Source organism: Ranitomeya imitator, chromosome 3 (genome assembly GCF_032444005.1).
Source record: "Ranitomeya imitator isolate aRanImi1 chromosome 3, aRanImi1.pri, whole genome shotgun sequence".
Classification (NCBI taxonomy): Eukaryota; Metazoa; Chordata; class Amphibia; order Anura; family Dendrobatidae; genus Ranitomeya; species Ranitomeya imitator.
The window spans coordinates 304,151,336-304,167,764 of record NC_091284.1 but is presented as its reverse complement, the minus strand read 5'-3'; the positions used below and the strand labels follow the sequence as shown (position 1 = coordinate 304,167,764).

The 16,429-nt window shown below is 47.9% G+C and overlaps 1 protein-coding gene across 3 annotated transcripts in view; it reads left to right on the top strand.

Moving 5' to 3' along the window:
- TADA2A (transcriptional adaptor 2A) overlaps positions 1-15,935 on the top strand; it is a 306,061-nt gene extending 290,126 nt beyond the window's left edge. For 2 of the 3 annotated variants that reach the window (XR_011319238.1, XM_069756579.1), the window contains exon 14: positions 12,922-13,058. Coding sequence is in view for 1 of the 3 variants with exons in the window: in XM_069756577.1 (XP_069612678.1) it covers positions 12,922-13,113 (192 nt within the window). In the remaining 2 variants the exon portion in view is untranslated. Of the gene's footprint in view, positions 1-12,921 lie in introns of all 3 variants that reach the window. The other variant, XM_069756577.1, reaches the window with a different exon arrangement.
- Positions 15,936-16,429: the final 494 nt, after the last annotated feature.

Below are 16,429 nucleotides of genomic sequence, written 5' to 3'. Positions count from 1 at the left end.
AGCAGGTGAGTATGTCACATCCACCACTCCCCCGCCGATCCCCCCGTCGACAATGACTCCAGTATAAGCCGAGAGTGTCACTTTCAGCCCAAAAAAGTGGGCTGAAAATCTCGGCTTATACTCTAGTATATACGGTATTTTTGCACGCCAGCTAATGTTTTTATTGATGTAATTTTGGTATAGATACGATACTTTGATCACTTTTTATTGTATTTTATTACAATGTTGCAGCAACCAAAAACATGTAACCACTTAACATGGTACAAAAATTTATATTTTTCCTGTATCACAATGGAGTATACCAGAATGCACCAAACATTAAAGACTCTAATCCTGGTAGCGCTGACTTCAGCTCTTAGAGTTGGTGAAATAGTCATGGATGTGGTTTGTGGAACCACTGTGCCACGGACCGCGGAGAGCCTGGAGGGGTGTGACTTTAGCAAGCACCAAACTGTTCACTCTAGAGCCCCTGATGGTGAGGTTAGGCTTGGCTCCCGATAAACACCAGGTGCCACTCCAGGACAGACCAACGTACATACAGCTGGACCCAGTAGGACAGACCGGATTGTCCAGCAGGAAGAGTTGGTATCAGAGTGCAACAGGCAGGATCTGCACCAGAGTGCAGCGGGCAGGATCTGCACCAGAATGCAGCAGGAACTGATACACAACCTTACGCAACTTAGACTGCAGAACAGGAAGGTTGCTCAGTAACCTCTCCAGGGAGGAGGAAGTAATATATACATAATGCCTCACAGCCATTGGCTGGGGAGGAAATAGCGAGTGCACACGCTGGCCTTTTAAGGGGGCGGGAGCATACGCGTGCCCTAAGGACATGGCTGGGAGCCCGGCTTTAAGCTCTGCTGGACGCATGTAGAGCATCGGGAAGGAAGGAACCGACCGCGGCGCGGGGGAGTGAAGTGACATGCCGGAGACCCTGCCTGTCAGAGCAGGGATCCGGCGTGTTGCTAACAGATGTACAGACCTTGTCCGTTAACCGTCCATTCACACAGATTTTTGAGGATAGGGTGTGTCTGGTCTTAAGACAGCCCTATCTTCCAAAGGTTGTCATGGATGCCAAGAGATTATTCTTCCCTATTTTTGAAATGATCCTAAGAACCAAAAGAGGAAAATTTCACACACTAGATGTTAGACTTGCTCTAGTTGAGTACATATCAGTTACAAAATGTGGATTAAGAGTCAATCCTTATTTGTTTCTTTCCAAGGTTCTAGGAAAGGACTTCAAGGGGTACCCTAGCTAGGATGATTAGGGAAGCAATTAGATTAGCCCATTTTTTAGTGATGTGTTAGTCCCAGAGAGTATAAAAGCTCATTCTACTTAGGCTGTTGCACCCTGTGGGGCAGAGAAAGCAGAGGTATGCATTGACCAGATACGTAAGCCAGCAACATGGTGCTCTCCTTCGACCTTCAATAAACGTTATAGGCTTGATCTATCCTCCTCTGCTGATCTGTCATTTAGGATAAGGGTTCTACAGGCGTTAGTCCCTCCCTAAGCTGGTTTTGGTTTCTCTGTAAATCTCTCGGGTGGTGCTGTCATGAGGGAAAGGAAAAGACTGAGTTACTTACCGGTAACAGGATTTTCCACAGCTCATGACAGCATGCTTATATTTTCCCCATATCACTGGCTTTGTGCACAATAATTAAGTTTGAGTGTGTAGTCTAGAAGATGTTGTGGATATTGTCTGGTGACTGTCTGTGCATATAACTGTTTGGAGGTCCTCTCATTCTCTGCAGAGGTGCCACCCTTTTATGTAGGTTTCTTGTCATTGTGGGATGGAATCCCTGTCATGTCATGCTGTCATGGGCTCTGGAATAGCCAGTTACCGGTAAGTAACTCAATCTTTTCCTAATAAATTCCTTCAAGACCATGTTTCAAAAATGAGTATTTCTTCAAGACCATGTTTCAAAAATGAGTACACCTCACTGAAAGTCTTAGGCCACATGTACACTTTGAGTATTTGGTAAGTTTTTTTTACCTCAGTAGTTGTAAGCCAAAACCAGGAATGGAACAGTCAAAGGAAAAGTATAATAGGAGCACATGCACCATTTCTGCATTTATCACCCACTCCTCATTTTGGCTTAGAAATACTGGGGTAAAAAACTCACCAAATGCTCAGTGTGCAAGTGACCTTAGGAGCAAAACTAAAGTGTAGGCTATGAAATTCTAATTAACAAGACTCTAACCACAGGTAAGTCAAATTATTCATTTAACAGTTGTGCAGCAGACAGTTGACTATAAAAGTAACTATAAATAACTATAAAAGTAACAATAAACAACTATAAAAACGATAAAACAAAACTATAAATAACTGTAAAAACTATAAAAGAAAATATAACAAAGTAAAACCCTTCGCATTTCATGCTGTTGGCAATGTCAAGACATGACCTGAGAAAGAAAAATTTACCGTATATACTCGAGTATAAGCCGACCCGAGTATAAGCCGACCCCCCTAATTTTGCCACAAAAAACTGGGAAAACTTATTGACTCGAGTATAAGCCTAGGGTGAAAATGCAGCATTTACCGGTGAATTTCAATAATAAAAATAGATCATTATTTCCCCATAGCCGTGCCATATAGTGCTCTGCACCGTTCATTATTTCCCCATAGCTGTGCCATGTAGTGCTCTGCACCGTTCATTATTTCCCCATAGCTGTGCCATATAGTGCTCTGCACTGTTCATTATTGCCCCATATAGTGCTCTGCACCGTTCATTATTTCCCCATAGCTGTGCCATATAGTGCTCTGCGCCGTTCATTATTGCCCTATAGCTCTGCCCCATATAGTGCTCTGCGCCGTTCATTATTGCCCTATAGCTGTGCCCCATATAGTGCTCTGCACCGTTCATTATTGCCCTATAGCTGTGCCCCATATAGTGCTCTGCACCGTTCATATTTCCCCATAGAAAGCTGTGCCATTGTCGCTGCTACTGCTGCTGCAGTAAAAAAAAAAAAAAAAAACACATACTCACCTTTCTTGCTTGCAGCTCCCAGCGTCCGGTCCCGGCGTCTCTGCGCACTGACTGATCAGGCAGAGGGCGCCGCGCACACTATATGCGTCATCGCGCCCTCTGACCTGAACAGTCAGAGCGGAGCGACGCCGGGAAGATGGAGCGGCGGCTGGAACGGGGGGACAGGTGACTATGCGATACTTACCTGGTCCTGGCGTCCGGCTCCTTCTCCTGGACAGCTGTCTTCGGTGCCGCAGCTTCTTCCTCTATCAGCGGTCACCGTTACCGCTGATTAGAGAAATGAATAGGCGGCTCCACCCCTATGGGAGGTGGAGCCGCCTATTCATTTCTCTAATGAGCGGTCACACGTGACCGCTGATAGAGGAAGAACTGCCGCACCGAAGACCGTGGGACGGCGGGGGGAGCGCCAGGATCGCTGGAAGCAGGTAAGTAGTCCTCAGCGCCCTCACCCCCTCACCCGCCGACCCTGCCACCCACCTTGACTCGAGTATAAGCCGAGAGTGGCACTTTCAGCCCAAAAATTTGGGCTGAAAATCTCGGCTTATACTCGAGTATATACGGTATTTATTTACACAAGAAAGGTGAAGGCTACAAGAATATCAGCAGAGCTTTACTTATCTGAAAACTGTAGCAAAAGTGATTTTAAAAAAAAATGATTTAAAGTGATTAAAAAAATAACACAGATGGTTTTGCAACCATTTCACCATTTCCGTAGTTCAGGTCGACTATGGAAGTTAAAGCCTATATAGGAGTGTCTTATGATGAGAAGGGTTGAAGAAAATCGATACACAAGTTCACTGCAGTTAACTAAAGAAGTAAAAAGCCAAACCGGAATGATTATTTCCTGTGACACAATATGGCGTACACTGCAGAGGATGCTATTCGTCTGCATGGCTGTCGTCCATGCATGAAGCGTCTTTTAAAGCCCAAGCCCAAAAAAAGCCCGCCTGCAATTTGCCAGGGCCGATGCTGAAAAATATGAAGATTACTAAGACTCTATACTGCAGAGTAATGAGAAAAAGGTAATTGTTTTTGAAACTGATGAGTTCAAAACTGTATGGTGTCACAAAGGTGAGTGAGCAACATTGGTGCTAGTAGCACTTTTGTTATGTGGGGCTGTATAAGTGCTGCCGGTGTCAGGTAGCTGCAGTTCATTGACCGTATGAATTCACAGATGTATTACTTTCTAATGAAAGAGAAGATGCTAACATCACTCCATGCCCTTGGTAGACACACCCTTTTCCAACATGACAATGGCCACTGTTGCATTTCTGAAAAAGAACAGGGAGAAAGTGATTCAATGCCCAGTTTGTCTCCTCATCTGAACCCAACTGAAGCACCTGTGTGGAATTCTTAAGTTGAGCATCATTCTCCATCCATCATCCAGGCTCTAAAAGATGTCTTCCATAAATGGAAAAAGATAAGGTTGCAATATGTCGTCAACTTGTTCATTCACATATCCACATAAGAATTACTCAATTATTAAACAATATGAGACGAACATATATTTTATTAGTAGATAATTAAAAATATATATATTGATAAAAGCACAAGACAACAGGGGGAGGCTGATTCAGAACCCAGTACTATTAAATATAAAGCATTACCATGAAAAAAATACAAGATGGCATAGGAAAAATGGAAGACATAAAAGTACTGTAGAGAATGGTATAATGTAGTGCGTTTAAATCTAGCTAAATTGCACAAATATTTGGGTAAAGAGCATGTACATATGTCATAATAAGTCATTCCACTCATTAATTACAAGTACAATATGCACACCTACGTACAAAGTATATTTTATTCAAAAATACTCCATAGTTGAAAACAATTAAAACCAAAATATATGCAACACTGACCTTCAGAGATCAATATAAACATCTATGTGGAATACAGTCCACTCAAGTATAATCCCTGAAGTCTAGACATCACGGTACAAAATGCATAAAGTGATGAAATATGTGCAAAAATGTATGCAAAAATATTAATTTGTAATTAAACAAACTGTGTACAATATGTGCTAATAGTTTAACGTAAAGTGCAATCGCTAAACCTAATAAAGAAATTGTATTATTTCGTATATATATGTTTATATTGATTTTAGAATGTTATTTCAGATATTTTGGTTTTAATTGTTTTTAATCGTGGAGTATTTATCTGTGCATTTTCATAGTTAATATTTAGTAAAAGTGTGTCACCTCATCAGACTCCACCTCAGACCCTGACGCACGTTTTGACCCAACTTCATCCAGTGGTTTATTCCATGCCTAGAAGATTTGGTGCTGTCCTTGCAAATCGTGGAGGTCATACAAATTACTAGATGTACAGTAGTACAGGAAAGATATATATCTTGGTACCGTGTTAGAAAAATATTTAGAATTGAGAGTCCTCAGTGGTTAATACCTTTTAATGGCTAACAGAAAAGATTGCAAGCTTTCAAGACTACTTCATCAGGCATAGATGTAGTAATTTTTTATGTGAAGTATATTCATTTTTGCATCAACTAATTCTGAGTAAAATTGAAGCTTATATATATATATATATATATATATATATATATACCGTATATACTCGAGTATAAGCCGACCTGAGTATAAGCCGACCCCCCTAATTTTGCCACAAAAAACTGGGAAAACTTATTGACTCGAGTATAAGCCTAGGGTGCAAATGCAGCATTTACCGGTGAATTTCAAAAATAAAAGTAGATCATTATTTCCCCATAGCTGTGCCATATACGGTGCTCTGCACCGTTCATTGTGCCCCATAGATGTGTCATATACGGTGCTCTGCACCGGTCACTGTTCCCCATAGATGTGCCATATACGGTGCTCTGCACCGTTCACTGTGCCCCATAGATGTGCCATATACGGTGCTCTGCACCGTTCACTGTGCCCCATAGATGTGCCATATACGGTGCTCTGCACCGTTCATTGTGCCCCATAGCTGTGCCATATACGGTGCTCTGCACCGTTCACTGGCCCCATAGATGCTCCACATAAATCTCTGCCGCCGCCGCTGCTGCTGCTGCAATAGAAAAAAAAAAACACATACTCACCTCCCTTGATTGCAGCTCCCGGCGTCTCGTTCCGGCGCCTCCATCTTCCCGGCGTCTCTGCTCTGACTGATCAGGCAGAGGGCGCCGCGCACACTATATGCGTCATCGCGCCCTCTGCCTGAACAGTCAGAGCGCAGACGCCGGGAAGATGGAGGCGCCGGCCGGGAAGATGGAGCGACGCTCGGCGGCTGGAACGAGGACAGGTGAATATGCTATACTTACCTAGTCCTGGCGATCCTCGCGCTGTCCCTCTGCCTGGTCTTCGGTGCCGCAGCTTCTTTCTCTATCAGCGGTCACCGGCACCGCTGATTAGAGGAATGAATAGGCGGCTCCACCCCTATGGGAGGTGGAGCCGCTTATTCATTTCTGTAATGAGCGGTCCCACGTGACTGCTGAAGAGGGGAAGAAGCTGCAGCACAGAAGACCGTGGGACGGCAGGGACAGCGCGAGGATCGCTGGGACTAGGTAAGTATGCCTCAGCGCCCTCACCCGCCGACCCTGCCACCCACCTTGACTCGAGTATAAGCCGAGAGGGGCACTTTCAGCCCAAAATTTTGGGCTGAAAATCTCGGCTTATACTCGAGTATATACGGTATATACTTTGATATTACAGTAGATGTGGATTGATGAAAACTTCTTAATTTTTTTGCCTACTTGTAAACTGAATGCTGCTGTTTTTGAGGATTAAATTACCGTATATACTCGTGTATAAGCCAAGATTTTCAGCAAATTTTTTTTGTGCTGAAAACCTCCCCCCTCCCCTTGTACACGAGTCACTTTCCCAGAAAGTCGGTGGGGTAAGGGAGGGAAGATGATCAGCGGCAGGCTTTGACATCATACCTCCCCTATCATATTCGCCCTCCTCGCGCGGTCCTGCACATTCCCGCATCTCTGTTGTCCGGCGTACCAACAGCTCAACTCTTCTATGCTCAGCAGTCACGTGGTACCGCTCATTAAGGTAATGAATATGTACGCTTTAACTCTCCCATAGGCGTGGAATGCATATTCATTACCTTAATGAGAAGTACCACGTGACCGCTAAGCAGAGGAGAAGAGAGCTGCCGGCACCAGACAACGGAGATGCAGGGACGTGCCAGACCGCGCGATGAGGGTGAGTATGACAGGAGAGGACGCTGAGCCATGCATAGGAGGGGAGGACTCTGAGCCATGCATAGAAAGGGGAGGACACTGAGCCATGCATAGAAGGGGAGATGCTGAGCCATGTATATAAAGGGGATGGACGCTGAGCCATGCATAGAATGGGGAGGACTGTTATGATCCGGTGACCTTGGAGCAGCATGAAAACTTTCACTGGAGTAGGTGGTCACTATACTGACCGCAAATCCTGAACTTAACACCGCAACTAGAAGTAGCCGTGGAGTGTACCTAACCAATCCTAGACACCTCGTCACAGCCGGAGGACTAAATACCCCTAAAGATGGAAATAGGAATACTATCTTGCCTCAGAGCAGAACCCCAAAGGATAGACAGCCCCCCACAAATATTGGCGGTGAGTCGGAGAGGAAAAAACATACACAGGCAGAAAAACAGGATTTAGCACAAGAGGCCACTCTAGCTAAAATAGGACAGGATAGGACAGAGTTCTGTGCGGTCAGTATTAAAACCCTTCAAAAATATCCACAGCAGAATATACAAAAACTTCCTCCATCTAAATAAAGACGTAGGAGCGTAAATCTGCAACTCCAGCGAATCCTACAATCAGAGCAGGAATACAATCAAAAACTAGCACACAGCCTGTGTGCCACAGAAAAAGAAACAGACACTTATCTCTGCTGAAATGGCAACCAAGCAGGAGAAGCCAGAAAGAGATCCATCATATCCCAAAAAACATTGACAACTGGCAAGGACTAATGAGTCCTGCAAGCCTAAGTACCCCAGTCAGAACTGCAATTAGCAGATACACCTGTCAAAGACTGCAGCCCAGGAACAACTGCATTACCATCTACTACCACCAGAGGGAGCTCAAAAGCAGAATTCACAACAGTACCCCCCCCCCCCTTGAGGAGGGGTCACCGAACCCTCACCAGAGCCCCCAGGACGATCAGGATGAGCCAGATGAAAGGCACGAACCAAATCAGCAGCATGGACATCAGAGGCAAAAACCCAAGAATTATCCTCCTGGCCATAACCCTTCCATTTAACAAGGTACTGAAGCTTCCGCCTCGAAAAACAGGAATCCAAAATCTTCTCAACAACATATTCCAACTCCCCATCAACCAACACAGGGGCCGGAGGATCAACAGAGGGAACAACGGGCTCCACATATTTCCGCAACAAAGATCTATGGAAGACATTATGGATAGCAAAAGAGGCCGGAATGCCAGTCGAAAAGACACCGGATTAATAATCTCAGAAATCCTATAAGGACCAATAAACCGAGGCTTAAACTTAGGGGAAGAAACCTTCATAGGAACATGACGGGAAGACAACCAGACCAGATCCCCAACCCGAAGCCGGGAACCAACACACCGACGACGATTAGGAAAACGTTGAGCCTCCTCTTGAGACAACACCAAATTGTCCACCACATGAGCGCAGATCTGCTACAACCTGTCCACCACAGAATCCACACCAGGACAGTCAGAAGGCTCAACCTGCCCAGAAGAAAAACGAGGATGAAAACCAAAATTACAAAAGAAAGGCGAAACCAAGGTAGCTGAACTAGCCCGATTATTAAGGGCAAACTCGGCCAATGGCAAGAAAGCCACCCAATCATCCTGATCAGCAGACACAAAGCATCTCAAATACGTCTCCAGAGTCTGATTAGTTCGCTCGGTCTGACCATTTGTCTGAGGATGGAACGCAGAAGAAAAAGACAAATCAATGCCCAGCCTAGCACAAAAGGCCTGCCAAAACCTAGAAACAAACTGGGAACCTCTGTCGGACACAATATTCTCCGGAATACCATGCAATCGGACCACATGCTGAAAAAATAACGGAACCAAATCCGAAGAGGAAGGCAATTTAGGCAAAGGCACCAAATGAACCATCTTAGAGAACCGGTCACAAACAACCCAGATTACAGACATCCTCTGGGAAACCGGGAGATCGGAAATAAAATCCATAGAAATATGCGTCCAGGGTCTCTCAGGGATCGGCAATGGCAAAAGCAACCCACTAGCACGGGAACAACAAGGCTTGGCCCGCGCACAAGTCCCACAGGACTGCACAAAAGAACGCACATCACGCGACAAAGAAGGCCACCAAAAAGACCTACCAACCAAGTCTCTGGTACCAAAAATGCCAGGATGACCAGCCAACACGGAACAGTGAACCTCAGAAATCACTCTACTAGTCCATCTGTCAGGAACAAACAATTTCCCCACAGGACAGCGGTCAGGTTTATCAGCTTGAAATTCCTGAACAACCCATCGTAAATCAGGGGAAATGGCAGAAAGGACCACCCCTTCTTTCAAAATACCGACCGGTTCCAAGACATCAGGAGAATCAGGCAAAAAACTCCTAGAGAGGGCATCAGCCTTAATGTTCTTAGAACCCGGAAGGTACGAGACCACAAAATCCAAACGGGAAAAAAACAAGGACCATCGAGCCTGTCTAGGATTCAGCCGTTTAGCAGACTCGAGGTAAATCAAATTCTTATGATCAGTCAAGACCACAATACGGTGCTTAGCTCCCTCAAGCCAATGTCGCCACTCCTCAAACGCCCACTTCATAGCCAACAACTCACGATTGCATCCCATGCATATAAGGGGGAGGACGCTGAGCCATGCATAGAAGGGAGAGGACGCTGAGCCATGCATAGAAGGGGAAGACGCTGAGCCATGCATAGAAGGGGAAGACGCTGAGCCATGCATAGAAGGGGAAGACACTGAGCCAAGCATAGAAGGGGGAGGACGCTGAGCCATGCCTAGAAGGGGGAGGGCGCTGAGCCATGCATATAAGGGGGAGGATGCTGAGCCATGCATAGAAGGGGGAGGATGCTGAGCCATGCATAGAAGGGGGAGGACGCTGAGCCTTGCATAGAAGGGGAAGACGCTGAGCCTTGCATAGAAGGGGGAGGACACTGAGCCATGAATAGAAGGGGGAGGACGCTGAGCCATGCATAGAAGGGGGAAGACGTTGAGCCATGCATAGAAGGGGGGGACGCTGAGCCATGCATAAAAGGGGGGACGCTGAGCCATGCATAGAAGGGGAAGACACAGCCATGCATTGAAGGGGGAGGACGCTGAGCCATGCTTAGAAGGGGAAGACGAGCCATGCATTGAAGGGGGGGACACTGAGCCATGCATAAAAGGGGGGACGCTGAGCCATGCATAGAAGGGGAAGACACAGCCATGCATTGAAGGGGGAGGACGCTGAGCCATGCATAGAAGGGGAAGACGCTGAGCCATGCATTGAAGGGGAGGACGCTGAGCCATGAATAGAAGGGGAAGACGCTGAGCCATGCATAGAAGGGGGGGACGCTGAGCCATGCACAGAAGGGGAGACACTGAGCCATGCATAGAAGGGGGAAGACGCTGAGCCATGCATAGAAAGGGGAGGACGCTGAGCCATGCATAGAAGGGGGAGGACGCTGAGCCATGCTTAGAAGGGGAAGACGCTGAGCCATGCATAGAAGGGGGAGGACACTGAGCCATGCATGGAAGGGGAGTTGCTGAGCCATGCATAGAAGGGGGAGGACGCTGAGCCTTGCATAGTAGGGGGAGGACGCTGAGCCATGCATAGAAGGGGAAGACGCTGAGCCATGCATAGAAGGGGGAGGACGCTGAGCCATGCATAGAAAGGGGAGGACGCTGAGCCATGCATAGAAGGGGAAGACGCTGAGCCATGCATAGAAGGGGGAGGACACTGAGCCATGCATAGAAGGGGAAGACGCTGAGCCATGCATAGAAGGGGAAGACGCTGAGCCATGAATAGAAGGGGGAGGACGCTGAGCCATGCATAGAAGGGGGAGGACGCTGAGCCATGCATAGAAGGGGGAAGACGCTGAGCCATGCATATAAAGGGGAGGACGCTGAGCCATGCATAGAAGGGGGAGAATGCTGAGCCATGCATAGAAGGGGGAGGACGCTGAGCCATGCATAGAAGGGGGAGGACGCTGAGCCATGCATAGAAGGGGGAGGACGCTGAACCATGCATATAAAGGGGAGGACGCTGAGCCATGCATAGAAGGGGGAGGACGGCGAGCCATGCATAGTAGGGGGAGGACGCTGAGCCATGCATGGAAGAGGGAAGACGCTGAGCCATGAATAGAAGGGGGAGGACGCTGAGCCATGCATAGAAGGGGGAGGACGCTGAGCCATGAATAGAAGGGGGAGGACGCTGAGCCATGCATAGAAGAGGGAAGACGCTGAGCCATGAATAGAAGGGGGAGGACGCTGAGCCATGCATAGAAGGGGGAGGACGCTGAGCCATGCATAGAAGGGGGAAGACGCTGAGCCATGCATATAAAGGGGAGGACGCTGAGCCATGCATAGAAGGGGGAGAATGCTGAGCCATGCATAGAAGGGGGAGGACGCTGAGCCATGCATAGAAGGGGGAGGACGCTGAGCCATGCATAGAAGGGGGAGGACGCTGAGCCATGCATAGAAGGGGGAGGACGCTGAACCATGCATATAAAGGGGAGGACGCTGAGCCATGCATAGAAGGGGGAGGACGCTGAGCCATGCATAGAAGGGGGAGGACGCTGAACCATGCATATAAAGGGGAGGACGCTGAGCCATGCATAGAAGGGGGAGGACGGCGAGCCATGCTTAGAAGGGGAGGACGCCGAGCCATGCATACAACTAGGAGACCGGAGGAAGCCACACATAGTAGGACAGGAATGAGGAGACACCCGGCTTATACTCGAGTCAATAAGCTTACCCCGTTTTCTGTGGAAAATTAGGTTTATACTCAGGTCGGCTTATGTTCGAGTATATACGGTACTTCAGACCTTTTTGGAGTTTGAGAAGGATTTGCATCCTGAGCCAAGACCAAATATATTACCTTCTAGTTTTCTACCATCTGTATAAACATCCCCATTCATATTTCAATTATTAGACTTGAATTTCTCAAATTTTTATGCAAAGACTGATCAATGACAAATTGTTTTGATCAGTTGAGCTTGAATTATTTTGTTAATATAATATTGATCTTAATATAATTGTATTTTTGTGTGTTGTCATGAAAACTTGAGTGTCTAAGGGAATTAGATATAGAATTATAGTTTTATAATTAAAATAGTTATTTTTTAATTATTAAAGGGGTATTCCTATCTACAAGATCATATCCCAATATGTAGTATGTGTAATAATAATATTAGCCAATGCCTCCAATTAGAAATATAGTATAGTTCTTATGAACAGCTATGTGCAGGGTATTGCAGTAGCTTAGGTATGCATGGTTTTGACCACTCATATAACGACAGTTGTTAGTGATCATAACCATGAATGCTTAAGCTGCTGCAGTACCCTGCACATGATGAGCGACATAGCTGATCATAAGAACTATACATTTTTTAATTGGAGCTTTTGCTAATATTATTATTATTATTACACCTACTACATATTGGGAATCTTGGAGATTGGAATACCACTTTAAATATTTATTCCACTGTTAGATGCTGCAAACAATCCTTCAACTCCAATAAATGAATATAAATGTTCTCATGCCTAGTTATTGTTGCTGCATACTTGTTATGGTGCCCCCTAGTGTTCTTTTCATTTCCTTACAATGTCTATTTAATATGGGATAAGGATTGGAGAAAAGAAGCCACTGCTTCTTCTTACTATACTCCATAGTCCATCCTACTACCATGTACATGAGGATGAAGGAAAAAATATGTTGCAAAAAAAACCTTTACTCTCAACATACAAATCAAGAATAGTTTCTTAAATATTTGTTTTGTTTTACAGCTGTGTCAGATGGTGAGATTGGTTCCTGGCGCATATCTGGAGTATAAGGCCGCCCTTGTCAGTGAGTGTAACAAACAGGGAAGCTTACGGCTGGCACAAGCACGAGCACTTATAAAGATTGATGTTAATAAAACCCGCAAAATTTATGACTTTTTATTACAAGAAGGATACATTACAAAACCTCAGCCATAACTGACTCATTTTAGTATCGTGATGCTCATCAGAGATGGCCTGGTAATTCATGCGTCTGTTTTGATGGGTAAATCTATATTTGTGTGGTAACATTGTAGTTTCTTGCAGGTGAAGTATTTTGTTGTGCAACTGTGATTTTCAGTCATTGTTAAAAGTAACCTTTCATGTAAAAAAAAAAAACACTATTACCCTGCTGATATGTTGTTAATGTGCAGGTTAATAGCAGTCTGAAGCCTATGCCCCCAAGACGGACAGGCAGCACTGCCGTTCATCAGTACAATCTGTGCCAGGGCTTGGTTACAGGTGCTGCTCACTATGTACTGAGCTATGACTGAAAGCCTGATCCTGCCTGGAGGATTATAGTTAACTAGCTATTGAACCCGTTCTACGCCCGGGTGGCGAGCATTTATATTGGTATATTGTCTCCATCCTGGTATGTGCTGCTCCATCCTGCGTCCCCATCCTGTCATGCGCTGCTCCATCCTGCGTCCCCATCCTGTCATGTGCTTCTCCATCCTGCGTCCCCATCCTGTCATGCGCTGCTCCATCCTGCGTCCCCATCCTGTCATGTGCTGCTCCATCCTGCGTTCCCCTTCCTGTCATGCGCTGCTCCCATCCTGCGTCCCCATCCTGTCATGCGCTGCTCCCATCCTGCGTCCCCATCCTGTGATGCGCTGCTCCCATCCTGCGTCCCCATCCTGTCATGTGCTGCTCCATCCTGCGTCCCCATCCTGTCATGCGCTGCTCCATCATGCGTCCCCATCCTGTCATGCGCTGCTCCATCCTGCGTCCCCATCCTTATGTGCTGCTGCATCCTGCGTCCCCATCCTTATGTGCTGCTGCATCCTGCGTCCCCATCCTTATGTGCTGCTGCATCCTGCGTCCCCATCCTTATGTGCTGCTCCATCCTGCGTCCCCATCCTTATGTGCTGCTCCCATCCTGCGTCCCCATCCTTATGTGCTGCTCCATCCTGCGTCCCCATCCTTATGTGCTGCTGCATCCTGCGTCCCCATCCTTATGTGCTGCTGCATCCTGCGTCCCCATCCTTATGTGCTGCTGCATCCTGCGTCCCCATCCTTATGTGCTGCTGCATCCTGCGTCCCCATCCTTATGTGCTGCTCCATCCTGCGTCCCCATCCTTATGTACTGCTGCATCCTGCGTCCCCATCCTTATGTGCTGGTGCATCCTGCGTCCCCATCCTTATGTACTGCTGCATCCTGCGTCCCCATCCTTATGTGCTGCTGCATCCTGCGTCCCCATCCTTATGTTCATGCTGCATCCTGCGTCCCCATCCTTATGTGCTGCTGCATCCTGCGTCCCCATCCTTATGTGCTGCTGCATCCTGCGTCCCCATCCTTATGTGCTGCTCCAGCCTGCGTCCCCATCCTTATGCGCTGCTCCATCCTGCGTCCCCATCCTTATGTGCTGCTGCATCCTGCGTCCCCATCCTTATGTGCTGCTGCATCCTGCGTCCCCATCCTTATGTGCTGCTCCATCCTGCGTCCCCATCCTTATGTGCTGCTCCCATCCTGCGTCCCCATCCTTATGTGCTGCTCCATCCTGCGTCCCCATCCTTATGTGCTGCTGCATCCTGCGTCCCCATCCTTATGTGCTGCTGCATCCTGCGTCCCCATCCTTATGTGCTGCTGCATCCTGCGTCCCCATCCTTATGTGCTGCTGCATCCTGCGTCCCCATCCTTATGTGCTGCTCCATCCTGCGTCCCCATCCTTATGTACTGCTGCATCCTGCGTCCCCATCCTTATGTGCTGCTGCATCCTGCGTCCCCATCCTTATGTTCATGCTGCATCCTGCGTCCCCATCCTTATGTGCTGCTGCATCCTGCGTCCCCATCCTTATGTGCTGCTGCATCCTGCGTCCCCATCCTTATGTGCTGCTCCAGCCTGCGTCCCCATCCTTATGTGCTGCTGCATCCTGCGTCCCCATCCTTATGTACTGCTGCATCCTGCGTCCCCATCCTTATGTGCTGCTGCATCCTGCGTCCCCATCCTTATGTTCATGCTGCATCCTGCGTCCCCATCCTTATGTTCATGCTGCATCCTGCGTCCCCATCCTTATGTTCATGCTGCATCCTGCGTCCCCATCCTTATGTGCTGCTCCATCCTGCGTCCCCATCCTTATGTGCTGCTCCATCCTGCGTCCCCATCCTTATGTGCTGCTGCATCCTGCGTCCCCATCCTTATGTGCTGCTCCCATCCTGCGTCCCCATCCTTATGTTCATGCTGCATCCTGCGTCCCCATCCTTATGTGCTGCTGCATCCTGCGTCCCCATCCTTATGTTCATGCTGCATCCTGCGTCCCCATCCTTATGTTCATGCTGCATCCTGCGTCCCCATCCTTATGTTCATGCTGCATCCTGCGTCCCCATCCTTATGTGCTGCTCCATCCTGCGTCCCCATCCTTATGTGCTGCTCCATCCTGCGTCCCCATCCTTATGTGCTGCTGCATCCTGCGTCCCCATCCTTATGTGCTGCTCCCATCCTGCGTCCCCATCCTTATGTTCATGCTGCATCCTGCGTCCCCATCCTTATGTGCTGCTGCATCCTGCGTCCCCATCCTTATGTTCATGCTGCATCCTGCGTCCCCATCCTTATGTTCATGCTGCATCCTGCGTCCCCATCCTTGTGTTCATGCTGCATCCTGCGTCCCCATCCTTATGTGCTGCTCCATCCTGCGTCCCCATCCTTATGTGCTGCTCCCATCCTGCGTCCCCATCCTTATGTGCTGCTCCATCCTGCGTCCCCATCCTTATGTGCTGCTCCCATCCTGCGTCCCCATCCTTATGTGCTGCTCCATCCTGCGTCCCCATCCTTATGTGCTGCTCCATCCTGCGTCCCCATCCTTATGTGCTGCTCCATCCTGCGTCCCCATCCTTATGTGCTGCTCCATCCTGCGTCCCCATCCTTATGTGCTGCTCCCATCCTGCGTCCCCATCCTTATGTGCTGCTCCATCCTGCGTCCCCATCCTTATGTGCTGCTCCATCCTGCGTCCCCATCCTTATGTGCTGCTCCATCCTGCGTCCCCATCCTTATGTGCTGCTCCATCCTGCGTCCCCATCCTTATGTGCTGCTCCATCCTGCGTCCCCATCCTTATGTGCTGCTCCATCCTGCGTCCCCATCCTTATGTGCTGCTCCATCCTGCGTCCCCATCCTTATGTGCTGCTCCATCCTGCGTCCCCATCCTTATGTGCTGCTCCATCCTGCGTCCCCATACTGTTATGTGCTGCTCCATCCTGCGTCCCCATCCTGTTATGTGCTGCTCCATCCTGCGTCCCCATCCTTATGTGCTGCTCC